This window comes from Bombina bombina, chromosome 1 (assembly GCF_027579735.1).
Source record: "Bombina bombina isolate aBomBom1 chromosome 1, aBomBom1.pri, whole genome shotgun sequence".
NCBI lineage: Eukaryota > Metazoa > Chordata > Amphibia > Anura > Bombinatoridae > Bombina > Bombina bombina.
Window position 1 is genome coordinate 442,339,589 of NC_069499.1, and position 20,850 is coordinate 442,360,438.

Here is a 20,850-nt window from a genome sequence, read left to right on the forward strand (position 1 = left end):
GGAGTTCAAGATTAACTTGTAGTAAAGAAAGTCAACTAAACATCGAGATTTGCTGCAATGTCACTCAGCAGTGCAGGGACATCTGCATAGGTAGAGAGTCCGAAGAGAATTCCAGGGCTGAGGATGAGTGCATGGTTTTCAAGCTATAGTAGGAGAAGCTGTGATGCAAGAGTGAGATTGTAGTGACAGATAGATTGGTTGGTTTGAGAGAGAGAAAGAGGAAAGTAAAATACCTACACCGCCTCATTGTCTGTTTCTAGATCTAGGGGTGTGGCAGAAGTTGAGACCCTCATGTGACAATGCAGCAGGGGAGGCTGTGTCTTAAGGAGAGAGCCAGGTTTTTGTGCGAGCCAGCAGGTTGATGGAATAGGTGATAAAGATGTTGTGGATAGAAGTGAGCTTCTTCAAAATAGAGCCAGCTCCAGCGTGTACAAGGGAAGGGGGTGTAGACTTTAGCTACAAAAGGAACTTACGTAAGGTTTCCAGAGTTCTTGTTTCTAGGTCTATGAAAAGGCATATATGGGTGGGTTAGATAAGTTGTGGGGTACCAGGATTGGGAAAGATATCAACAGCGAAAAGAATGAGCAACAGGGAGAGTGACATTAGATGCAATACAGATTTCCAGCATTCATAGTGTAATTGAGATGTGGTGCAGTGAAGAGAAAGAGAATTTAGGAATGTGTGAAGTTCATGAGAGCAAAAGTGAGATGAAGGTAGGGGAGATGGGCCAATAAATAATGCAAGTGGTAAAAGGGAAAGAGTAAATTAAAAAAATAGTTTTTTCTTTAGACAAGAGGTAGCAAAAATGAACATGAACATATGGAGCATCAGTTAAATACACCAAACACAGTATTAAATAAAACTGCTTTGTGCCTTGTCCTTTGTTCACTCCTTGTTCAATTATATAATACTTCTGTCTAATTCTTAAAATGCCTCACTTATAAAATGTGAGCATGTGATATTAAGATAATGCTAACTGCCTTGCTATGCTCCCCCCTTGCTATGCTTCCCCATACAAGTGTTACATTTATTGGGCAGAGCAGTCAGCTAAATCCACTAAATTAGTTAATGACAGGATCACAGACAGTCATAAAGGTCAATTGGGGCGTCTGATTCAGGTCAGGCCAGGGTGAGATAAGTTAAAAAAAAAAGAGACAATAGAATATGGAGAAGGTTTAAGTTATGCCATTAGTCAGCTATAAATTTAGGAATTGTTGCAAGTATGGACAAGTCTTGAACATCACAGCAAATGATAAAACTTTAGAAATAAGACATTGGAATTATCATCACAAAAATACAGTATTTATTTAACCACCTACAATCATATACTCAATAGACATACACTAAAGAGAGCTACACAGAGGATAGCAGCAGAAAACAGTCAGATTTGAAGGATATTATATGTAATGTGTAAAGGATTGCAAAGCTTGGGACAAATTTCCTTCCTATAGCTGTACCAAACATGTATAAAAGAGATATAATATGAGTTCATAAATCTCTTCAATATTTTTTGCAATTAAAAGATTATGGAATTTGAAGACAGACACAAGGTATATCCAGCAATATCTAAAGCACCACAGGCTTAATAAGTATTCAGTATAGCATTCACTTATTTTACTGCGTTTACCATATAAAACTTCTGCTTGAGTGTTGTTCCAAGTACAATTCTCTTTCTTTAATAACAAGATTTCAAGAAAATCTTTTTGCTATAGATTGAATTTTAAATCTATTGGTTAACAGTAGAATTAAACTTACCTGAAGAAGACTTCCTGGTGAGAGCTCTTTTGACTCGGTTACTAATCTGGATCCATACCAAAATGCTAGTGCATAGCAAAGAAAGATAATGCACCACATATATCCTTGAAAAAACCCTATTATTGTACCTTTCCTAATACCCCAGGCTTGCGCTTCCTCCAAGTTGTTATCATATCTGTGAAAACAAAGAGAATGGCACATTTAAATCAATTAAGTGTTATAAGTTATAGAGTAGGACATGGCTTCAAAATCACACAAGATATTATACCAGTACAGAAACATAAAATATTTAATAATGCACATTCTAGAGAATGAACTCCAGAAAAAGGTCATGAAGTGTATGTGTGTGTTTATGTCTGTGTGTGTATGTGTGTATGTATGTATGTGTGTATGTCTCTGTGTGTGTGTGTGTATGTGTGTATGTATGTATGTATGCGTGTATGTATGCGTGTATGTCTGTGTGTGTGTGTGTGTATGTATGTATGTATGTGTGTCTCTGTGTGTGTGTGTGTATGTGTGTGTGTTTGTGTGTATGTATGTATGTATGTATGCATGTCTGTGTGTGTGTGTGTGTATGTGTGTATGTGTGTATGTATGTATGTGTGTATGTCTGTGTGTGTGTATGTATATATGTGTGTCTCTCTGTGTGTTTTGTGTGTATGTATGTATGTATGTATGTATGTATGTCTGTGTGTGTGTATGTGTGTATGTATGTATGTGTGTATGTCTGTGTGTGTGTGTGTGTGTGTATGTATGTATGTGTGTCTCTGTGTGTGTGTGTGTGTGTATGTGTGTGTGTTTGTGTGTATGTGTGTGTGTATGTGTGTGTGTATGTATGTGTGTATGTGTGTGTATGTGTGTGTGTATGTATGTATGTGTGTCTCTGTGTGTGTGTGTGTGTGTGTATGTGTGTGTGTTTGTGTGTATGTGTGTGTGTATGTGTGTGTGTTTGTGTGTATGTGTGTGTGTATGTGTGTGTGTATGTGTGTGTGTATGTGTGTGTGTTTGTGTGTATGTATGTATGTATGTATGTATGTCTGTGTGTGTGTATGTGTGTATGTATGTATGTGTGTATGTCTGTGTGTGTGTGTGTGTGTGTATGTATGTATGTGTGTCTCTGTGTGTGTGTGTGTGTGTATGTGTGTGTGTTTGTGTGTATGTGTGTGTGTATGTGTGTGTGTTTGTGTGTATGTGTGTGTGTATGTGTGTGTGTATGTGTGTGTGTATGTGTGTGTGTTTGTGTGTATGTATGTATGTATGTATGTATGTCTGTGTGTGTGTATGTGTGTATGTATGTATGTGTGTATGTCTGTGTGTGTGTGTGTGTGTGTATGTATGTATGTGTGTCTCTGTGTATGTGTGTGTGAGTGTGTGTGTTTGTCAGTGGTTCGATTCTACTGTATTTAGTGGTCCTGGAATTCAAAGTAAACTTTCAATTCTCATATAGAGTATACAGTTTAAAAAATTGATTCTATTATTAAATGTACCTTTCTTTTGGCATCCTTTAGTGAAACGTAATTCCTTTTTTATATTGTAAGCTCTATTTGAATTGTGAAATGTTGTATCTCTGATTAAGGTGACTAGCAAAATCATATTTCTCTGGTTGTTGTGCTTCTATATCATATGTAACCCATTATTAATAGTTAGTGAGTAAGTGAATAAGTAGTCTCCATTATTATTTTATTAAACTGTTATATGTTTACTCATTAAATTGAATAAATAGGCCCTTGTATGAATCACATGACAAAGAATATGAACTCAAATTGGACATTAATGGCTGTAATAGAGTGGGCAAGTCTTGTCTACTCTGTTTTGTTCTCCTGAAAGTTAAATGAAGAAGTATATTATAAAATACAAAAATGAATGACACAAGCATCTGTATATGTGAAGACTGAGGCAATTACTTTACCTTTGAGCTTCCTTTTTCTCACCACCAAAAGCAGCAACAGTACGAATGGCTAATAACACTTCATCAGCTACAGAGCCAGCTTTGGCATAAGCCTTTAGTTCTCTGCCTGTCAACTTTGCAACGGCCTAGAAAAAAAAATGATTGAAAATGATATAGCTTTAATAATTATCATCAAATGCTGCCAATGGTTAACAATTATTTAAATAAAATAAAAATAAAAAAAAATATTTTTAATTTAAGGGACAGTAATTTCAAAGTTAAACTTTCATGATAGAGCATGCAATTTTAAACAACTTTCTCTTGGTATCCTTTATTGAAGAATAAAACTAGGTAGGCTCTGTCTTTAGTACTCTATGGCAGCAGTGTTTTGCAACAGTGTATAATAAAGCTACAAATAATGTTGCAAAACACTGCTGCCATAGAGTACTAAAGACACGTGCATGCCCCTGAGCTCTTATGAGCCTACCTAGTTTTACTCTTCAATAAAAGATATCAAGAGAATAAAGAAAATTTGATAACAGAAGTAAATTGGAAAGTTGCTTAAAATTGCATGCTCTATCTGAATCATAATAGTTTCATTTTGACTTTACTGCCCCTTTAATTAGTATAAGCACAAAGAAAAGAAATAGTTTTGTTATTTTGTGCACTTCTTGTACAGTTGAAGCTTAGAGGGTAACATGAGTACAATTTGAGATGCATCTTTAAGCGGATTTAAAATAGAACATGCACCTTTACATATAGACATACAGTTCTGCTGAGCTATTCTGCAAATCCTGAAACAGCTATTAAGTAACATTTCCCCCACCATTATAAAGTAATGTTTTCCCCCCTCAAACACACACAAACAGACCTTTTTAAATAAAAATGTCACTGCATATTGTGATGCATTCCAATTATTTATTTTAAAAAATATATATATATATATTCTATTTTGCTAAAGAAAAAAATATATACACAACCACTCTTCCGTAATAGAGTTGTCTTTTAACAAATACCTTTAAGGGACATTAATCAGTAAATACAAGATAGACATAATGATGCATTCAAAGCAAAGATTAGCCTTAGAATAATATGTAGAGTTATTTTAGTACTTACGTTTCTATAAAGTTATTTGTGCTGCAGTGTTTAAACTTAGGTTTTCCCCTTAACCCTCTCTTCTGCTGAGAATAATTAGGGACAGATATAAAACAGACTGTGCAAATAAAACTGTGTAGAACCCTGTTGTATAGTTTCTTTAACAATCTTTTGTTCCACTCAGCCTAGTTTGGACACTTTTTATTGTTTTTTTAATATAGCTCAGATATTTGTCCTCAGCAAGAGAGAGAGAGATAAGAGGAAAACCTAAGTTTAAACATGTTGGTGCCAGTTACTTTATAGAAACTCAGTGGAATTTAGAAAAACAACAATTTAGAGAGTTAAAGGGACATGAAACCCAATTTTTTTTCTTTTTTGATTTAGATAGAGAAATCGATTTTAAACAAATTTTCATTTTACTTCTATTATTTATTTTGCTTCCTTATCTTAGTATCTCTTGTTGAAGAAACAGCATTTCACATGGGTGAGCCAATAACATGATGCATACATGTGCAGCCACCAATCAGCAGCTCCTGAGCATATCTAGATGTGCTTTTCAACAAAGGATACCAAGAGAACTAAACAAATTAGATAATAGAAATAAATTGTAAAGTTGTTTAAAATGGCATGCTTTCTCTGAATCACAAAAGAAAAATAATGGTTTTCAAGTCCATTTAAATGACAGAAAAAGATGACAAAATACAAAATGAAAGTATATTGCATATAGTGGTTTTTTTTTTTTTAATTATACATAGTTAAACATTATATTACAATTTCATACTGTTTAATATCAATTTTAGAATGCAGTTTAGATTTTAACATTAATAATTGTTACAAATAACAAAAGAGTGAGGCTACCATAGCTCCCTTTTAAAAAATATGAAAGGATGATGTCTGCCAATCAATAAGGCCTCGGTAAAAGGCTTAGACATATGTTAGAGCTTTATATCTGTACAAATGTAGTGCTATAAAAACTCTTCCTGGGGCTGCAATATAATATAAACAACATAACCACCCTTCTATAAATACCTTGTCTTAAAGGGGCGTCTTCAGCCTGATCAAGTGATAAATATTTGTAATAGAATCATTATCTGACTATATGTCAAGAACTGTACTGAGAATGTATAGACACTTAAAGGGACAGCCAAGTCAAAACTAACTTGCATGATTCAGAAAGAGCATGCAATTGTTATCAACTGTCCAGTTCACTTCTAATATCAGCTTTAGTTTATTCTTTTGGTATTCTTTGTTAAAGAGTAGGCTGGGGAGCAGCAATCCACTACTGGGAGCTAGCTTTAACATTAGGTGAACTAATAGTAGGTAGCTCAAAGTAATGCATTGTTGCTCCAGTGTCTACCCACTTATACTCCTCAAAGGATACGAAGAGAAAGAAACTAATCTGATAAAAGAATTAACATGAAAAGTTGTTTACAACTGTATACTCTGTTTTTAATGATAGAAGTTTATTTTTGATGTTACTGTCCCTTTAAAGCTATATATGTTTGTGGACTGGCAATAGTGAATAAATATGTTGGTTGGAACATTACTTGGCACCAAGCAGGTTAAAAAGAAAGTCAATGTCTGAGTAACCTGTACCTAGTCGGAACCTGATGGAAGACTGTGGTGTTCAATAAAATAAATATAAACGAGCAAAGAACTTCCCTAAATAATGGTTGACAGATTCTCAGTACGTAAAATGACTGTGACATATGGCGCTTCAAGTTACCTCTAGGTGCACAAAGGTTAAGACAGGAAAATAAATAGCAAATAATTACCAGTGCCATTAATCCAGCTCCTAAACCAATAAGTGGACTGACAGCCACAATAACGAGAGTTAATTTCCAGTTTCCAACAAAGCCGATTAAGAATCCAAAGATAAATGTAGAAATCCGCTCAATGAAGATTGCTACCTGATCAGCAATGGCATTGTTAATTTTGTTAATGTCGCTACAGTAAAGAAACAAAAGAAATCATTTGTTATGATACAATACTTTTTGTCTTTGTAGATTGTTTAGTGAAAAATAGCCACTCATTTCCGCTATTTTTACATTTATGTAGGGATTACATATTACTTTTAACCTCTCAGCTGCCAAATGGGGCAATAATGACAATGAATTAAAACAAATTTTAGAATACATGTAATACTATATAAAAGAAAAAGCATATGAAACTTAAAATGGCATAAAATTAATGCTATTTATTTGGAAACTTGAATTTATATAAAGTATAATTTGGTAAATTATTTCCCTTTTATCATTAGCTAGTCGTAATTATTTAAAGGGATATGAAACCCAAAATGTTTCTTTTGTTATTCAGACAGAGCATACAATTTTAAGAAAGTTTCCATTTAACTTGCATTATCAAATTTGCTTTGGTCTCATAGTATTCTTTGTTGAAGATATACTTATGTAGGTGTCTGGAGAACTACATGGTAGGAAATTGTGGTGCCATTTAGTGCTCTTGCAAATGGATAGCATTCTTGCAAAACTGCTGCCATATAGTGTTCCAGACACGTGCACACTCCTGAGCTTACGTCCCTGCTTTTCAAAAAGATACCAAGAGAATGAAGAAAATTTGATAATAGAAGTAAATTAGAAAGTTGTTTAAATTTGTACGCTTTGGGCTCATAAGGCTGTCATGAGCCTTGTCTGCCCAGCCTCGCAGTACTGTGGCCCCCTGCTCTCATGTGGCCAATCATTCGCAAGAAGGGGCTGTCAATCATCCCGAATGGATCTGATTGGGATGGTTGAAATCTGCCACACTTTAGGTGGTGAAGAGGTTAATAGGTAAAGTAGCCTTAAAGCCCCTGCTACTTACTTAGAGTTTCAGGCTCGCTTGATGCTGGGGCTCGTGTCCCTTTAAGACACAGAGAAAAATTGCTACAATATTATCACAAACTTATGCAGCCACCAGTCAAGCCAAGAAACATCTTGATTTCTAATCAATGACAATAAGATTTTATAACTTTTTATAAGAAGACAAGGAGGACTATCTATCAAAGTGTCAACCGCAAATACACTGGAATTTCGCATCATAATTGTTGCGTGATTGATCCGACCTAGTTATCAAAGCCTCAAGACCGGCAAAAGTTGAAATTTGTGACGTAACATATGATCCGCCAGTCTCAATCCGACGCAGATTGATGCTTCTGTCATTACAGATGTTCCGAATACACCTTTGGCTCTATTTGACACTTTTTCCCATTTATTAAACTTTTAACAGGTACGCTCGCGGCTATTGGGTTTTCAAATCGCCACCCTTGAGGCCGCGGATGCCATAGAAATCAATGGGAGTATGAAAGCACCCAAAAGCTTATGTTCGATGCTGCAAGAGAATGAAGCATACCACATTGATTTCTATGGTAGAAAAATAGTTACGTTTACACCTAACACCCAAACATAAACCCCGAGTCTAAACACCCCTAATCTGCCGCCCCCGACATCGCCGACACCTAAAAAAAGTTATTAACCCCATCCCACCGCTCCCCGACCCCACTGCAACAAAAATAAAGTTATTAACCCCTATCCTGCCGCTCCCCGACCCCGCCATAACCTAAATAAACGTATTAACCCCTAAACCACTGGCCTCCCATATCACCACCACTAACTAAACCTATTAACCCCTAAACCATCAGCCCCACGGTGCCAAATTAAAGGTTTGGGGGGAGTTTTTGTGTGCATTTGAAAAGCTTCAGATAAATGTAATATTTCAGGGTTTGAATATGAAAACTCCTTAAAAATCATATAATGCACTTTGCAAGGATGTTCCAATTACCTGGAATGGACTCCTTGGGGGATATCTATCAAACCGTCAACTGTGTTGCATTCACCGGCATCAATACGCTCGCCTAACATCGCCAAACATTGCGGCCGCGGATCTCAATACAATCTCAATATTTATAAAAAAAGCTGTCAAAAACACTCGCACCAATGACGGGGCGATAAGCATCCCCTATAAACCTTTGGCCTCCCACATCACCACCACTAACTAAACCTATTAACCCCTAAACCATCAGACCCCCACATTGCCAATAACTAAATTAAGCTATTAACCCCTAAACCTAACAACCCCTTAACTTTAAATTAAAATGACAACATCCCTATCTTCAAATACATTAAAACTTACCTGTAGAATTAAAATAAACTAATTTTAAACTATTAATTAACCTACCCTAACTATTATACTACAATTACATTAAACTACTAATTAAATTTAAAAAAAATCTACCCCTACTAAAATTATTTAAATCTACAATTAAACATTATTACAAAGTCCTACATTATTACAAAGTCCAAAAACAAACAAACACTAAGTTACAAAAAAAAACAAACACTAAATTACGAAAAGTAACAAACCAAATTATCAAAAAAAATTTTTTTACACCTAATCTAATAGCCCTATCAAAATAAAAAAGCCCCCCAAAATAAAAAAAACTAGCCTACAATAAACTGCCAATGTTCATTAAAAGGGCCTTTTGTGGGGCATTGCCCCAAAGATATCAGCTCTTTTACCTGTAAAAAAAAATACAAACAACCCCCCAACAGTAAAACCCACCACCCACCCAACCAACCCCCCCAAATAAAAAAAACTATCTAAAATAACCAAAGTTACCCATTGCCCTGAAAAGGGCATTTGTATGTGCATTGCCTCTAAAAGGGCATTTAGCACTTTTACTGCCCAGTCCCTAATCTAAAAATACTCACCCAAAAAACCCTTAAAAAAAACTAACACTAACCCCCGACGATCCACTTACATTTATTGAAGTCCCGCTTGAAGGATCCATCCAGTCAGCAAAGTCCTCATCCAGGCAGAAATAAGTCTTCATCCAGCCAGGGAAGTCTTCATCCATGCGGCAAGAAGTCTTCATCCAGACGGCATCTTCTATCTTCATTCATCCGGCACGGAGCGGGTCCATCCTGAAGACATCCGGCGCGGAGCATCCTCTTCATACGGTCGCCGCCGTACACTGGAACTTCAATGCAAGTGATGCCATTAAAGTTGGCGTCCCTTGGATTCCTATTGGCTGAAAGATTTCAATCAGCCAATAGGAATTATAGCTGCGAAAATCCTATTGGCTGTTCAAATCAGCCAATAGGATTTGAGCAGATCTAATTCTATTGGCTGTTCCAATCAGCCAATAGAATGAGAGCTACTCAAATCCAATAGGAATGAAGTTCCAGTGTACGCCGGCGACCGTATGAAGAGGATGCTCCACGCCAGATGTCTTCAGGATGGACCCGCTCCATGCTGGCTGGATGAAGATAGAAGATGCCGTCTGGATGAAGACTTCTTGCCTCCTGGATGAGGACTTCGCTGGCTGGATGGATCCTTCAAGTGGGACTTCAATAACTGTAAGTGGACCATCAGGTGTTTTTTTGGGTGGGTTTTATTTTTCGATTAGGGTCTGGGCAGTAAAAGAGCTAAATGCCCTTTTAAGGGCAATACCCGTACAAATGCCATTTCAGGGTAATGGGTAGCTTAGGTTATTTTAGAGCCATTGGTAGTTTATTGTAGGGTAGGTTTTTTATTTTGGGGGGGCTTTTTTATTTTGATAGGGCTATTATATTAGGTGTAAAAAAATTATTTTTTATAATTTGGTTTGATACTTTTCATAATTTAGTGTTTTTTGTTTTTTTTGTAACAGTGTTTTTTTTTGTACTTTAGGAATAATGTTTAATTGCAGATATAAATAATTTTAGTAGGGTTAGGTTTTTTTAATATGTAATTTATTTTATTTAATTGGTAGTTTAATGTAATTGTAGTATAATAGATAGGGTAGGTTAATTAATAGTTTAAAATTAGTTTATTTTAACTCTACAGGTAAGTTTAAATTTATTTGAAGATAGGGATGTTTTATTTTAATTTAAAAGGGTTGTTAGGTTTAGGGGTTAATAGCTTAATTTAGTTTTTTGCGATGTGGGGGATGACGGTTTAGGTGTTAATAGGTTTAGTTAGGGGTGGTGATGTGGGAGGCCAGAGATTTAAGGGTTAATCAGTCTATTTAGGTTCGGCAGGGTCGGGGAGCGGCGGGATAGGGGTTAATAAGTTTATTTAGGTTGCGACTGGGTCGGGGAGTGGCGAGATAGGGGTTAATAACTTTATTTATGTTTCGGCAGGGTCAGGGAGTGTCGGGATAGGGGTTAAACATTTTAGTATAGTAGCGGCATTTAGTGAAATGGTATAAATAAAGTTGGGAAAAACACAAATAGCAGCGTCATTGATGACTGTTAGTTAACAACAGTCCGATGCTCATCGCCCCGTACTTGGTGCGCGTATTTTTAATGGCTTTTTTTATAAATATGGAGATCGTATTGAGATCCGCGGCCACGATGTTTGGCGATGTTAGACGAGCGTATTGATGCCAGCGAATGCAGCACAGTTGGGGGGTTGTTTGTATTTTTTTTACAGGTAAAAGAGCTGATATCTTTTGGGGCAATGATAGTTTATTGTAGGCTAGGTTTTTTTTTATTTTGATAGGGCTATTAGATTAGGTGTAAAAAAAATATTTTTGATATTTTGGTTTGTTACTTTTCGTAATTTAGTGTTTGTTTGTTTGTTTGTTTTTGGTAACTTACGGCCAGATTACGAGTTTTGCGTTAGCGGCTATGCGGTGCTAACGAGCAGTTTTTTCTCACCACTCACTTACCTGCAGCGCTGGTGATACAGGTTTTTACAAATCCGGCGTTAAAAGCCAAGAAGTGAGCTTTGAGCAAAATTTAGCTCCTTACCGCACTCCAATACCAGCGCTGCTTAAGTCAGCGGTAAGCTGGTCATACGTGCTCGTGCACAATTTCCCCATATAAATCAACGGGAGAGCCGGCTGAGAAAAAGTCTAACACCTGCAAAAAAGCAGCGTAAAACTCAGTAACGCAGCCCCATTGATTCCTATGGGGAAACACATTTTATGTTTACACCTAACACCCTAACATGAACCCGAGTCTAAACACCCCTAATCTTACACTTATTAACCCCTAATCTGCCTCCCCTGACATCGCCGACACCTACATTATACTTATTAACCCCTAATCTGCTGCCCCCAATATCGCCGACACCTACATTATTTTTATTAACCCCTAATCTGCCGCCCCTGCATCGTCGCCACCTACATTATTCTTATTAACTCCTAATCTTCCGCTCCAGACATCACCGCCACTATAATAAACATATTAACCCCTAAACCGCCGCACTCCCACCTCGCAAACATTAGTTAAATATTATTAACCCCTAATCTGCCGTCCCTAACATCGCCGCCACCTACCTACATTTATTAACCCTTATCTGCCGCCCCCAACGTCGCCGCCACTATACTAAATGTATTAACCCCTAAACATAAGTCTAACCCTAACCCTAACACCCCCTAACTTAAATATAATTACAATAAATCTAAATAAAAATTAATATTATTACCTAAATAATTCCTATTTAAAACTAAATACTTACCTGTAAAATAAACCCTAAGCTAACTACAATATAACTAATAGTTACATTGTATCTAGCTTAGGGTTTATTTTTATTTTACAGGCAAGTTTGTATTTATTTTAACTAGGTAGACTAGTTACTAAATAGTTATTAACTATTTAATAACTACCTAGCTAAAATAAATACAAATTGACCTGTAAAATAAAACCTAACCAAAGTTACACTAACACCTAACACTACACTACAATTAAATAAATGACCTAAATTAAATACAATTAAATAAATTAAATTAAATTAGCTAAAGTACAAAAAACCCCCACTAAATTACAGAAAATAATAAACAAATTACAAGATATTTAAACTAATTACACCTAATCTAATAGCCCTATCAAAATAAAAAAAGCCCCCCGAAAATAAAAAAACCCTAGCCTAAACTAAACTATCAATAGCCCTTAAAAGGGCCTTTTGCGGGGCATTGCCCCAAAGAAATCAGCTCTTTTACCTGTAAAAAAAATACAAACAACCCCCTCAACAGTAAAACCCACCACCCACACAACCAATCCCCCAAATAAAAACCTAACTAAAAAAACCTAAGCTCCCCATTGCCCTGAAAAGGGCATTTGGATGGGCATTGCCCTTAAAAGGTGAGTGTAAAAATATAGCGCTAGTAGCTAAAGGAGACCTAAGCCACTCTAAAAGGGCAGTTAGCTCTTTTGCGGCCCAAAGCCCTAACCTAAAAATAAAACCCACCCAATACACCCTTAAAAAAACCTAACACTAACCCCCGGAAGTTCGACTTACTGTTCTGAAGACCGGACATCCATCCTCAAGGAAGCGGCAGAAGTCTTCATCCAACTGGGCCGAAGTCCTCAACGAAGCCAGGAGAAGTCTTCATCCAAGCCAGGCGAAGTGGTCCTCCAGACGGGCAGAAGTCTTCATCCAGACGGCATCTTCATCCATCCGACGCGGAGCGGCTCCATCTTCAAGACATCCGACGTGGAGCATCCTCTTCATCCGGAGTCTTCTTACTGAATAAGGTTAAATTTAGAAAAGTGGCGGCAACGTTGGGGGCGGCAGATTAGAGGTTAATAAGTGTAGGTAGGTTGCGTTGACATTGGGGGCGGAAGATTAGTGGTTAATAAAAATAATGTAGATGTCAGCGATGTTGGGGACAGCAGATTAAGGGTTAATAAGTATAATGTAGGTGGTGGCGATGTCCAGAGCGGCAGATTAGGGGTTAATAAGTATAATGTAGGTGTCGGCGAAGTTAGGGATGGCAGATTAGGGGTTAATAATATTTAACTAATGTTTGCGAGGCGGGAGTGCGGCAGTTTAGGGGTAAATATGTTTATTCTAGTGGTGGCGATGTCTGGAGCGGCAGATTAGGGGTTAATAATTTTATTTTAGTGTTTGCGATGCGGGAGGGCCTTGGTTTAGGGGTTAATAGGTAGTTTATAGGTGCTAGTGTACTTTTTAGCACTTTAGTTATGAGTTTTATGTTACAGCGTTGTACCATAAAACTCTTAACTACTGACTTTAAAATGTGTTACGGGTCTTGGAGGTAGAGGGTGTACCGCTCACTTTTTGGCCTCCCAGGACAGACTCGTAATACCGGCGCTATGGAAGTCCCATAGAAAAAAGGGTTTACAAAGTTTACGTAAGTCGCTTTGCGGTAAGGCCAAAGAAGTGTGCGGTGCCCCTAAACCTACAAGCAGCATTAGGACCTGTTAACGCTGCTTTTTCAGCCTAACGCAAAACTCGTAATCTAGCCACTAGTGTTTGTTTGTTTTTTTGTACTTTAGGGCTTTGTAATAATGTTTAATTGTAGATTTAAATAATTTTAGTAGGGTTAGGTTTTTTTATATGTAATTTATTTTATTTAATTGGTAGTTTAATGTAATTGTAGTATAATAGTTAGGGTAGGTTAATTAATAGTTTTAAATTAGTTTATTTTAATTCTACAGGTAAGTTTTAATTTATTTGAAGATATGGATGTTGTGATTTTAATTTAAAGGGGTTGTTAGGTTTAGGGGTTAATAGCTTAATTTATTTTTTCGCGATGTGGGGGTCTGATGGTTTAGGGGTTAATAGGTTTAGTTAGTGGTGGTGATGTGGGAGGCCAAAGGTTTATAGGGGATGCTTATCGCCCCGTCATTGGTGCGAGTGTTTTTGACAGTTTTTTTTATAAATATTGAGATCGTATTGAGATCCGCAGCCGCAGTGTTTGGCGATTTTAGGCGAGCGTATTGATGCCGGCGAATGCAACACAGTTGACGGTTTGATAGATATCCCCCAAGGAGTCCATTCCAGGTAATTGGAACATCCTTGCAAAGTGCATTATATGATTTTTTAAGGAGTTTTCATATTCAAACCCTGAAATATTACATTTATCTGAAGCTTTTCAAATGCAAACAAAAACTCCCCCCAAACTTTTAATTTGGCACCGTTATTCCAGGCAATAAAAAAACATTTATTATTATTTTTATTTTATTAATTTGTTTATTTATTTATTTGCTTTTGCATCCTTTAGTCAATAAAGTTTTGTTTGTTTATGTGATCTAAAAAAAAAAATTGGTTGTCTAGTGATTAATTTTTCTTTGTGTTTTAATGCCCTAGGAAATAATATCTATGTATTATGCCTAATCTAAAATGACAATTTTCTTACTCTGAAATTCTTGTATTCAGTTCTCCAACAGAGTTGCAATCAAACCAACCAATATCAAGACTCATTATCTTCCTGAAATACTGTTTCCGTATAATTTGTATTTGCCGAGCTGCTGCCACGACCCACAATGAAATCTATTGCAAACAAATGTTATATTTTATTACAGATGAGTTTTTCTGCATAATCCTCATTTCGTAAACCATATCTTAAAAGAAATGTAAAATGTAATTGGTTTAATATAAAGTATATGACTTTTATGCACATATAGAATGGCAAAAAACATGTAAGTTGTTATTTTATTTTTCAGCAAGCTTGCAATTTAGTCCCATGTAAATCAACACAACCATATTATATACAGGCATTCATTCAATGTCCAAATGATTTGTATACATTATTGACTTGCAATGAGAAATATACATAAGAGTTAACTGAGTATATTTGCCATAAATATTGCTATATCATAAGGGTTTATTTAATGTCACAACTATTAATACTATTTAAATTGATGATTCATTGGAAAAGTGACTATGTTTAGTGGGAAACTGTACAATCCTAAGTGATTATGAATTTTAGGATAAAATGAGAAATGACAATGTGATGACTAGGGGTTTTAACTAATTGGAAAAGCCTCATATTTCAAAAGCAACAAAAAAACCTCTGGAAAACACCCAGGATCCCCAAAGAGCAAAAAAACAACAACAACAACAAACTGGAGGATATACAGATTAGACAAGTCACAGTAATTAATAGAAAGACAGAAACTCAGGGGGGTGATACAAACAAAAAAAAAACACACTTTGTTTTCTTCTGCAGAATCTACACTTTGTATGTATTTCTGTCTGTTTGTGAGTGTGTGTGAGTGTGTCTTTGTCATTTGTCAGTGTCTTTGCGGGTCTGTGAGTATCTGTGTCTCAGGGTTGTGTGTGTGTTAGAGAGTGTGAGTGTGTGTTTATGTGTGAGAGTGAGAAACTGTGTGAGTTTGTCAATGTTATGCATATAATTGTTTTGCTGTGCATGAAGCAAGAGTGAGAGTGTGTGTATCTAAGAGTGTGTGTATGCGTGTGTAGTGTTTGTATGTATGTAATGCATGATTGGGTATGTATGTTTATGTAAGGGTGTGTGTGTATGCGTTTATGAGAGTGTGTATATATATATATATATATATATATATATATATATATATATATATATGAGTGAGTGTGTAGTATGTGTGAATATATGAGTGTGTGTGTATCTATATTTATATGAGTGTGTGTGTATATAAATAGATATATATGTTTGTGTATATATATAAATGTATATGTGTGTGTATATATATATATATATATATATATATATATACATACATACAGTTGTATGCAAAAGTTTAGGCACCCCTGACAATTTCCATGATTTTCATTTATAAATAATTGGGTGTTTGGATCAGCAATTTCATTTTGATTTATCAAATAACAATGGCGAGTGAAAGTTAGTAAATAAACCATAATGTTGAACAATCTGTGTTTTCAGGTCATTTGAGAGTTGTTTTGAGGCCCCCATGTTGCCACTCTTCAGAGGAGAGTCAAAGAGAACAACAACATTCAATTGGCCACCTTAAATACCTTTTCTCATGATTGGATGTACCTGTCTATGAAGTTCAAGGCTTAATGGGCTCACCAAACCAATTGTGTGTTCCAATTAATCAGTGCTAGGTAGTTACAGGTATACAAATCAACAAAATGGCAAGGGTACCCACATTTATGCACCTGTCTAATTTTGTTTGGATGCATATTGCAAATGTTCTGTTAATCCAATAAACCTCATTTCACTACTGAAATATTACTGTGTCCATCAGTTATTTTATAGATAAAAATGAAATTGCTGATCCATTCCAAACACCCAATTATTTATAAATGAAAATCATGGAATTGTCAGGGGTGCCTAAACTTTTGCATACAACTGTATATATACTGTATATATACACACATGTATATGTGTGTGTGTATATATATATATTTATATATATATATATATATATATATATACTCTAATGAAAAGGTTAAAAAGAAGAATCCAAGAAATAGTTAGAATCAGGATAAAGCAAGGGGAATTGGGAAAAGACAGTCTTATCCAGCACTAAATCATTAACCCTTCATTACCAAAACACCTAAAGGTTAAATTTGAATTAAAAAATAGTGATTGTCAGTGGATTGCAACAAACTAAATTCCTATTTATCGCTAAATGCAAACAATTTACAAAAAAACAGCAGCGCTGTTTCAATGTTATACAACTACACAAGTTATTATCCCAAGTACACCCCTCACATTTTTGTAAATATTTTATTATATCTTTTCATGTAACAACACTGAAGAAATGACACTTTGCTACAATGTAAAGTAGTGAGTGTACAGCCTGTATAACAGTGTAAATTTGCTGTCCCCTCAAAAGAATTCAACACACAGCCATTAATGTCTAAACCATTGGCAACAAAAGTGAGTACACCCCTAAGTGGAAATGTCCAAATTGGGCCCAAAGTGTCAATATTTTGTGTGGCCACCATTATTTTCCTGCACTGCCTTAACCCTCTTGGGCATCGAGTTCACCAGAGCTTCACAGGTTGCCACTGGAGTCCTCTTCCACTCCTCCATGACGACATCATGGAGCTAGTGGATGTTAGAGACCTTGCGCTCCCCCACCTTCCATTTGAGCATGCCCCACAGATGCTCAATAGGGTTTAGGTCTGGAGACATGCTTGGCCAGTCCATCACCTTTACCCTAAGCTTCTTTACCAAGGCAATGGTCATCTTGGAGGTGTGTTTGGGGTTGTGATCATGTTTAAATACTGCCCTTCGGCCCAGTCTCTGAAGGGAGAGGATAATGCTCTGCTTCAGTATGTCACAGTACATGTTGGCATTCATGGTTCCCTTAATGAACTGTAGCTCCCCAGTGCCTGCAGCACTCATGCAGGCCCAGACCATGACACTCCCACCACCATGCTTGACTGTAGGCAAAACACACTTGTCTTTGTACTCCTCACCTGGTTGCCGCCACACACGCTTGACACCATCTGAACCAAATAAGTTTATCTTGGTCTCATCCGACCACAGGACATGGTTCCAGTAATCCATGTTCTTAGTCTGCTTGTCTTCAGAAAACTGTTTGTGGGCTTTCTTGTGCATCATCTTTAGAAGAGGCTTCCTTCTAGGATGACAGCCATGCTGTCAGGATGCCAGGAATCATACTGAGACAAGAAGTGCAAAAATAATCAAACCTTTATTAATAGTAAAAAATAATTAAAATTCCATAAGTGAAATAACAAGCCAGGAATCAAAACCAGATCTGGTAGTCAGACGAGCCGAGTCAGGAGCCAAAGCGAATTGTCAGACGAGCCGAGTCAGGAGCCAAAGCGAGTAGTCAGACGAGCCGAAATCAGGAACAAGGAGAACAACAGAGTCAGGAACAAGCCAGGGATCAGGAACCAGGAGGGATGTAAAGACAGCCAGGTAATACACAGGAGCTCTCACAAACAGGTCTGAGACAATGCAAGGGCAAAGCATACTGAACAGAGGCCCTTTAAATAATAAGTGATGACATCACAATTCTGAGACTGCATCCTGTCTCACACGGATGATGTACACCAGTCTGGCCATAAAAGGAAGTGCAGGAAATGAGCAGCATCACACAGTATGCACCAGAGTCAGCAAGAGAGGTGAGTAAAATGGCGGCCAGCAGCACATGGCAAACAAAACAGGGAAAAAAACCTGACAGTACCCTCCCCTCAACGACTGCTCCCCCGCGGGAGGACAAAAGGCTTATTGAGGAAACAGGCATGGAAGGCACGGAGGAGGGTGGGAGCATGAAAATCAGAGGAGGGAACCCATGAACGCTCCTCCAGACCGTAGCCCCTCCAGTGAACCAAATACTGTACACGGCCCCTGGAAATACGAGAGTCAATAATGCTGCTGACCTCATACTCCTCATGGTTGTCAACAAAGATAGGACGGGGACAAGGCAACACAGTGGTAAACCTATTACAAACCAATGGTTTCAAGAGGGAGACATGAAAAACATTGGAGATGCGCATTGCAGGAGGAAGGTCAAGAGCATAGGCCACAGGATTGACCCGTCGGAATATTCAAAAAAGGCCAACATAACGGGGAGCCAGGTTATTGCAAGGCACACGAAGGTTCAAGTTGCGGGAGGACAGCCAAACTCTCTCACCAACCTGGTAGGAAGGCGCGGGCAGACGCCTACGATCAGCCTGGAACTTTTGGCGCTTCATAGAACGAAGAAGGCAATCCTGAATCTTCACCCACGTGGAACGGAGTTGCCGGAGATGCTCCTCCAAAGCCGGAATACCCTGAGACATGAATGAATCGGGCAAGAAGGATGGTTGAAACCCATAATTCGCCATGAACGGGGATAACTTGGAGGAAGCATTAATAGCACTATTACGAGCAAACTCTGCCCAAGGTAACAGTTCAGAAAAATTATTGTGGTGATCTGAGACATAGCAATCGAGGAACTGTTCCAGAGCTTGATTAGACCATTCCGCAGCCCCATTGGATTGAGGGTGATATGCCGAGGAGAAGGAAAGCTGGATCCCCTTTTGAGCACAAAAGGAATGCCAAAATCTGGAGACAAACTGGCTACCCCGGTCCGACACTATCTCCTTGGGTAACCCATGTAAACAGAAGACCTCCTGGGCAAAAATTGAAGCAGGCTCCTGAGCGGTAGGCAACTTCTTCAAGGGAATGCAATGTGACATTTTAGAAAAACAGTCAACCACCATAAGGATAACAGTATTGCCATTGAAAACAGGGAGCTCGACAATGAAGTCCATGGAAAGATGTGTCAAAGGACGCTCACCATTAGCAATAGGTTGAAGAAGACCAACAGGAAGACATCGAGGAGTCTTATTCTGTGCACAAACTGAGCAGGAGGCAACATACGCAGCAACATCAGAACGAAGACCTGGCCACCAGAATTGTCGAGTGACAGACCAAATCATTTGGTTCTTGCCTGGGTGACCTGCGGCTTTAGTATAGTGGTAAGTGTGCAAAAGTTTAGTTTGAAGATTCTCAGGAACAAAACACTTACCACTAGGTTTCTCAGGAGGAGCATTGGTTTGTGCAGCCAGGATCTCCTCCCCCAAGGGAGAAGTCAAATTAGTACGTATGGTAGCCAAAATATGGTCAGGAGGTATAACTGGAGTAGGTACAGACTCCTCCTTGGACAGAGGCGAAAATTGTTGAGAGAGGGCATCAGCCCTAACATTCTTACTACCAGGCAGGTAGGAAACCACATAATTAAACCGAGACAAAAATAACGCCCATCTGGCCTGTCAGGGAGACAAACGTTTTGCTTCAGATAGATAAGTTAAATTCTTGTGGTCAGTAAGAATGAGCACTGGCACGCTAGTACCCTCGAGTAGATGCCTCCATTCCTTGAGTGCCAAAATTATGGCCAGTAATCCCCTGTCGCCAATTTCATAATTGCACTCCGCTTAGAGAAGAAACCACACGGATGCAAGGAACCGTCAGGTGTAGGACGTTGAGACAAGAGGGCACCTACTCCAGTCTCAGATGCATCGACCTCAAGAATGAAAGGGAGGATAGGGTTAGGATGAGTCAGAACTGGAGCGGCAGCAAAGGCAGTCTTAAGACTATCAAAGGCCTTAATGGCACTAGGTGACCAATGGAGTGGATCATTCTCTTTACGGGTCATGTCTGTGATAGGTTTGACCAAGGAAGAAAAGTTTTTAATAAACTTTCTATAGTAATTGGCGAACCCCAAAAAACGTTGAATAGACCGAAGACCAACTGGGCGAGGCCACTGCAGAACTGCAGATAACTTGTCAGGATCCATGGAGAACCCTGCAACGGAGATAACATAACCTAGGAAGGTTACTTGAGTCTGATGGAACGTACATTTCTCGAGTTTACAAAACAGGCTGTTCTCACGTAGTCTCTGAAGAACCCGTGTAACATCAGAACGATGAGCCTCAAGTGTGGGTGAGTGTATGAGGATGTCGTCTAAGTACACTAC

The 20,850-nt window shown here is 37.8% G+C and overlaps 1 protein-coding gene across 1 annotated transcript in view; it reads right to left on the reverse strand.

Moving 5' to 3' along the window:
• The window catches only part of LOC128638201 (bile salt export pump-like), a 192,392-nt gene that overhangs the window by 154,603 nt on the left and 16,939 nt on the right, over window positions 1-20,850 (reverse strand). Inside the window, exons 6-9 of the mRNA XM_053690063.1 lie at window positions 14,823-14,956; window positions 6,514-6,685; window positions 3,665-3,789; window positions 1,756-1,930 (exon numbers count right to left, since the gene is read on the reverse strand). Of these exons, the coding sequence (XP_053546038.1) occupies window positions 1,756-1,930; window positions 3,665-3,789; window positions 6,514-6,685; window positions 14,823-14,956 (606 nt within the window). The remainder of the gene's footprint in view (window positions 1-1,755; window positions 1,931-3,664; window positions 3,790-6,513; window positions 6,686-14,822; window positions 14,957-20,850) is intronic.